The 7,128-nt window shown below is 46.4% G+C and overlaps 1 protein-coding gene across 3 annotated transcripts in view; it reads right to left on the bottom strand.

The window, feature by feature from the left end:
* Positions 1 to 1,834: 1,834 nt before the first annotated feature.
* NEURL4 (neuralized E3 ubiquitin protein ligase 4) overlaps positions 1,835 to 7,128 on the bottom strand; it is an 84,038-nt gene continuing 78,744 nt past the window's right edge. For all 3 annotated transcript variants that reach the window (XM_032963596.2, XM_032963599.2, XM_032963597.2), the window contains exons 30-31: positions 5,344 to 5,515; positions 1,835 to 4,177 (exon numbers count right to left, since the gene is read on the bottom strand). In XM_032963596.2, coding sequence (XP_032819487.1) covers positions 3,874 to 4,177; positions 5,344 to 5,515 — 476 coding nt within the window. In that variant the 3' untranslated portion in view covers positions 1,835 to 3,873. The remainder of the gene's footprint in view (positions 4,178 to 5,343; positions 5,516 to 7,128) is intronic.

Here is a 7,128-nt window from a genome sequence, read left to right as displayed (position 1 = left end):
AAACTAATTATTACTGGCAAAGACTAATTAGAGAATCCATTGAAATTGAGAGGAACAAGAATAACTTTAATCGCTCTGACAGCTACCGGCTTAGTGCGGCCTGGAAGCGTATTATTAAATAATACACATTACATTTTGATTTAAAGAATTACTAATCTACAACTCATTACTAATCATAACCAATGACTGATTACTAATCGATTATATAATTACATTACCCCCCCCCCTCCGCCTCTAATCACTGCACCTGATGAGTTAAGTGATGACGTCACCCTGCTGCTCTATATAAAACCGGGAGCAAGCGAGGGCTTTACCATTCTGGCGAATTGCCCGATGATGCTGGAAGTATTTACCAGTGAAACGTCGTACTCAAACTGTAAATGTGGATTAACTCTTCAACACACCGGTGGGCTGAAGTAGTGAATTATTTGTCTTTTGTCAACGTGACACTTTTTTTGGTGATTGGCCGTGTCGGGTGGTGGAGGGTTACGACACATTTATAAATAAACGCGATCTAACCCAAAAAACCTTTATTATGGGGATGAGTCTGCCTACAGGGACGAGGTGGAGCGGCTGACAGCATGGTGCAGGGGCAACAACCTGCTCCTTAACACCGCAAAGACCAAGGAGCTCATAATAGACTACAGGAGAAAGAAAACGGACACTCCACCACTAACCATCAACGGGGACTGTGTGGAGAGGGTGGCAGACTTCCGCTTCCTGGGAGTCCACATTGGGGAGGGCCTGACCTGGAGCGCCAACACCCCTGAGCTACTGAAAAAGGCCCAGCAGAGACTTTACTTCCTGAGAATACTCAGGAAGAATAACATCACACAGAAACTGCTGATGTCCTTCTACCGAGCCTCCATCGAGAGCATTCTTACATACTGCATCTGTGTATGGTACACCAGCTGCACAGTGGCTCAGAGGAAAGCGCTGCAGAGGGTCATCAACACGGCCCAAAAAATCACCAGCTGCCCTCTCCCCACACTGGAAGAACTACACAGCTCCCGTTGCATCAAAAAAGCACAGAACATTTTAAAGGATTCTTCTCACCCTGGACACTCTCTGTTTGAGCTGTTGCCATCAGGCAGACGATTCAGATCAGTCAAAACAAGGACAAACAGATTCAAACACAGCTTTTATCCTACAGCAATTACCACACTCAATACTTCTAATTAATTAATACTGTTTACAATTGACTGTAAAATAGGGATGTGCAATGACAAAATGTACTTTTATTTGGGTATGTGGGTATACTTGGGCAGTTTTTAGATATAAAATGTAATTATTATTTTTTATTTTATATTTATTGTTGTATTTATTAAAATGTATGAATGATGCACTGACTGGTGAGCACTTTAAATTTCGTTGTACTGGTTACAATGACAATAAAGGATATATCTATCTATATCAGTGATGGAGCAACAGAAGCGGAACGGAACATTATCCGAGGAGATGGAGCAATGAAATCAGCTCAATTACGAGTACGAGCCAGATTACATCACAGGATCGTGAGATGTGATGGTTTGGGGAGGCCTTTATCCAGTAGTGGAATGAGCATGGCTGTTGAGGATTAGAGGTTCTGTTGACATCATACAACGTACAACTGGTAATGACAACAAAGCATGTTCCGTGCAGAATATGCCAATATAAACAATACGTCAAATAACTTATCAGGCAAAATGTTTGAGTTTCTCTTTTAAAAGACAACATTTTACAATCTTTATTGAATGTCAATTAGTATTATCTAAGTTGTATTACATTAGATGCACGCACGTATAAAATTAACTACACAACCTTTTAAACGGATAAAATGCACAATAATTCCACGTGAAGAAACGTGAATATTCATCTTTATTGCACACGACACCAACAATTCCAGTTTCGTTAACAATCAGCGTTCAATAAATCATTCGGATAAGCAATTGTAAATAAACGTATGTATTAATAACGTCGCTCCCTTTGTACTTGGTTATGTTACACATACACACACGACCGTTTTGTATAAATAGCAAAGAGAATCATTGCACGTCACTAGCCAGCCCACTGACGTGCACGCACGGCAAACATGACGATGCACGTGGGGTAAGCATGTGGTACACACGTGCATGCGCAGCACACACACGTGTGCTGCGCATGCACCCACGTGGCGTTTGCTCGTGTCACCTCGCGTGCTGTGTGCGGTTAAATCTGCGCTCAACCTCTAGCAGCCATGTCCCATCACGCGCACGAGTAGAAATCTGTTGCAACATTTGCATGTTGGCAATAGTTCAATGAAAGACGACTGCTTATTTTAAAAGGTTCAACCGTGTAAATTGTGGTGCAATGCCATTTAAAAACGGTCTCATATCGTCTCCACGCTCCATCCAACAATTTAACGCATAAGGCACCAGAACAATACACGTGGCTGTGACAATGTGAGGCACTTGCGACGGGTAACAACCTCGAGAGTGAACGTAATTCATATCGATCGTCATGTCTAGGACTTGACTGCCACCTCTGAATACATCACCAACTAGACGTCATCATGGACAAAGCCATTGATGCCACAACCGCACCTCGCTTGCCAACGCTTTTTGTCCTCCAACATATCCGCAGCAGCTGCACAGGGACACATGACCTCCAAGATCTGCCCTAACAGTATCCCAAAATCTGGCTGTAGACTCACACAGTGCCATTGATGTGCTCGAGTAGAATCCCACCATCTGCTGTTGGACATTCCCCTTGGTCGCTAAACCCCAAAGTGAAGAGTGGTTATTGATGCTTATGTCTGCAAGATTCCCATTGTGGGCAGGACAGAAAAAAGCAGCGGAGGTGGGAACAAACGGCTGCAGCTGAGGCTTGCACTGAAGACCGTCCGCGTGATCCACTAGGGAGCGTGGACGACCCCCCCGCTCCCCGTCTAGCCGGTGCGTGCAGCCAACCATGAATCTGCTCCATGCCTAAAATATTCGGCTTCAAAAATCAGCTTCTAAAATGCACAAGCTCAGAAACCAGAACAACGTTATGAGTGGGCTATGATTATGAATGCACATGCAGATAAATGTCCTAAGCCTTCTGGAGTACACGTGGTATATTGAGCCATTTGTGCAGTCACCCAGCCTGTGTGTATGATCCCTATATACAGATGGTTTCAGAAAACAATGCGTAAACTCACAGGGCCTGTGTACGAGGTAATTTATTCAGATTTTCACGAATGTTAAAGTGTGTTTGTAATTCAACGTGTTGTGTTGTTCTCAGGCCACCTGTCAGAGCACGAGGTTCTGGGCTAATTTTTGTTGCATCCGAGCATCAAACGGACGCAACCTGGCCATGGTCCCGCACTGATAACGATGAGCGTGCTTGTTCGTATCGGCCAAGGACATAAGACGAATCAACATCTTTAATGAAAAGTCAGAGTGCTTATCGAGGTCAAGGGCATCCTTTCCAACGCCACTTGTTGCAACTGCTATACTGCCCCGTTAAACTAATATTGCTATTAGGCTAAATAAATACTAGCAAGTTTCATGGGGAGCTTTTGACTCCGAGTATTAAACAGAAAAATTCCGTAGACATCAGTGGTGTTACACATATGGCAGAAATATCTGGGTCATTAACTGTACACAAATCTACAGGCTGGTGCCTCTAGGAAGGTAACTACAGGTGAAACATTCGCTATTGCACCATGCTGTAAACGAGTTGCTTCCTGCTATTTTCAGCGTCACTTAATTCCATCATCGCCAGTCACCACAGTCGACTGAGCACAGCTGCTTCAGGACAATCGCATGGCTCCGAGAAGAACAACACCGCTGTGTCTTTTACGCGTTTGTTCGGAAATCGCGCGGTCGTGGCAGCATCAATCACGCTGCACAACTGTCGTCCGTACAACGGTCACTCCACACGAATGAGCAAGGCTGTGATGATGGTGGAGCCCCTCTCTTTGGTGAACCACTCGATCTCCGAGCTGGGGAAGCGCGTGTCGGGCGCGTGTATGTTCGAGTGCGCGGCGGCGGACTGTGTGTGCGGCGGGTACGTGTTCGTCAACGCGTGCGCGCTGCGTGCGGGCTGCAAGGGGTGTGCGGCGTGTCCCGTGTTCACGGCCGGGTGAGCGCTGTACTTGTAAGCTCCGGGCCGAACGCACACCTGGAAAGCCACCTGAGCCCCGTGCATGCCCTGAGTCTTGGGGTCGCGGAACCTAGAGAGAGAAAGGCAATGCCGTGCGGATGAGGCTGAAGCGAAGGGAGGAGAATTGGCAAAGGGAGTAAGGTCGTTAAATGATAACCTGTTTGAGAATCGAATACTGGTGCCTAAAGTCAAGGACCAGTAAACGTTTCCAGTGGATTTTATTAGGAAGAGATGGGTGTACCCACACTTTACCCCACCACAAGCGACCTGCTGTTTCGACTGTGGCGAGTGGAGAGAGGTGGGTTGATTTGAGAAACTTAAATTACAATCGTTTCTCACGTAGCAGGGTGTATTGTTATTCTTATTACTCGAGACGTTCCTATAAGTGCAGAATTTTTTTTTTTATATATTTGTGCAGTTATAGGCAATGCAAACCAGAGTTAGAGGCTAAGGTAGAATCCCAATTGAGTAATTTGAAGGTAACTTTTTAAACTTAAAAAAATCTGAACCATGACACCAACACACAATGGCCTACTATTCTAGGAATGACAGAACGGGATTTTAACGTCCAATGTGAAGCAGACAGCATGTGGTATGCAACAGCTAGTACACCCGTGGTAAAAACCACGGCGACCGCCGGGCAACAAGTGGCAAATAAGCTCCTGCTAGGCCACGTCACCGCCTCGTACACAAAGACAAAGATCCCCCATATAGCCTTAAGACTGTTGGGGAAAGTGCTGTTATCGAACACCTCTGAAGGCAAGCATGGCACACGAGGGGATGGGTGGCCAGTACCACGCCCGACAGCCTTGGTCTCCCTGGTGGTGATGTTTACACACCGCACCAGGTACTCATTTGAGGCTGAGTCAACCGAGGGGAGGCCCCTGACTAGTTTAAACAATTGTCGCTGGTGTTGGTCGTGAATGGGAATTTAACTCGGGTCGCAGCTTTGTAGCGCAGCATAGCGCAAACAGCTACTACAATACTGCTCCCATCACTACACACGCACGTACGACCGTCTAAACCAGGGTGGGGAACGTCCGGCCCGTGAAATAATTAGGTCTGGACCTGCCAAGGCAACCGCACGACTCGAAATTCAATCAATCTAGGCGTTTTTTTTCATAGCAACATAAATTTAATTTTTTATGGCCCGAGAATGATGTTAGAAATATCCAAATGGCCCTTGGCAGAAAAAAAGGTTCCCCACCCCTGGTCTAAACGCACAGAGCAACGCACGTGATGTAGCAGCAGTCGCGGCTCGCATGCGGGAGAGATGGAGACAGTCGCACGGCCGCCGTGAGCAACCCCGTCACGACGTCACCCTGGCCCGAAGCCTGGCCTTCAGCGGCCGTGTGCGCACCACTTTCATCTGCCTTCGTTTTCTGTGCAAAGAGGGGGCATTTTGAAGCTGGGGGGGAAAAGATGGGACACAATCGCAGGGCTGTAAGGCTGGATACAGACGCACGACACACACACAAACCGTACGTGGAGAGTGAGGTCTTCAAAGAGCGTAGGTAGATAGACCGTCCCTGCGCATCACGAGTTTCTTTGTGGGATCTCTCTACATTTGAACTTAAGAGAAAAAATTCAACTCACACTGTGAGAAGCAATGCAGGCTTGCGGGCTGCAATTCAATGCTGCTAATACATGTCATGTGACCTGCAGTCCCAGTTTAGTACTGAGTGTGACAGTGAGCGTGGTGAGTTTTGTGAGCAGGATAAGTGTTGAGTGGTGTGTTAGAGTGTGTGCACTGCAGGGTACGTGTTGTGAGTAGAGTGTGTTCACTCAAGGGTACAGTGAGGGAAAAAAGTATTTGATCCCCTGCTGATTTTGTACGTTTGCCCACTGACAAAGAAATTATCAGTCTATAATTTTAATGGTAGGTTTATTTGAACAGTGAGAAACAGAATAACAACAAAAAAATCCAGAAAAACCCATGTCAAAAATGTTATAAATTGATTTGCATTTTAATGAGGGAAATAAGTATTTGACCTCCTCTCAATCAGAAAGATTTCTGGCTCCCAGGTGTCTTTAATACAGGTAACAAGCTGAGACTAGGAGCACACTCTTAAAGGGAGTGCTCCTAATCTCAGCTTGTTACCTGTATAAAAGACACCTGTCCACAGAAGCAATCAATCAATCAATCATATTCCAAACTCTCCACCATGGCCAAGACCAAAGAGTTCTCCAAGGATGTCAGGGACAAGATTGTAGACCTACACAAGGCTGGAATGGGCTACAAGACCATTGCCAAGCAGCTTGGTGAGAAAGTGACAAGTTGGTGCGATTATTCGCAAATGGAAGAAACACAAAAGAACTGTCAATCTCCCTCGGCCTGGGGCTCCATGCAAGATCTCACCTCGTGGAGTTGCAATGATCATGAGAACGGTGAGGAATCAGCCCAGAACTACACGGGAGGATCTTGACAATGATCTCAAGGCAGCTGGGACCATAGTCACCAAGAAAACAATTGGTAACACACTACGCCGTGAAGGACTGAAATCCTGCAGCGTCCGCAAGGTCCCCCTGCTCAAGAAAGCACATATACATGCCCGTCTGAAGTTTGCCAATGAACATCTGAATGCTTCAGAGGACAACTGGGTGAAAGTGTTGTGGTCAGATGAGACCAAAATGGAGCTCTTTGGCATCAACTCAACTCGCCGTGTTTGGAGGAGGAGGAATGCTGCCTATGACCCCAAGAACACCATCCCCACCGTCAAACATGGAGGTGGAAACATTATGCTTTGGGGGTGTTTTTCTGCTAAGGGGACAGGACAACTTCACCGCATCAAAGGGACGATGGACGGGGCCATGTACCGTCAAATCTTGGGTGATAACCTCCTTCCCTCAGCCAGGGCATTGAAAATGGGTCGTGGATGGGTATTCCAGCATGACAATGACCCAAAACATACGGCCAAGGCAACAAAGGAGTGGCTCAAGAAGAAGCACATTAAGGTCCTGGAGTGGCCTAGCCAGTCTCCAGACCTTAATCCCATAGAAAATCTGTGGAGGGAGCTGAAG

This window comes from Petromyzon marinus, chromosome 30 (genome assembly GCF_048934315.1).
Source record: "Petromyzon marinus isolate PM22_M1 ecotype Great Lakes invasive population chromosome 30, UKy_Petmar_22M1.pri1.0, whole genome shotgun sequence".
NCBI classification, from domain to species: domain Eukaryota; kingdom Metazoa; phylum Chordata; class Hyperoartia; order Petromyzontiformes; family Petromyzontidae; genus Petromyzon; species Petromyzon marinus.
The sequence above is the reverse complement of the archived record's forward strand: the minus strand, read 5'-3'. Positions and strand labels throughout refer to the sequence as shown.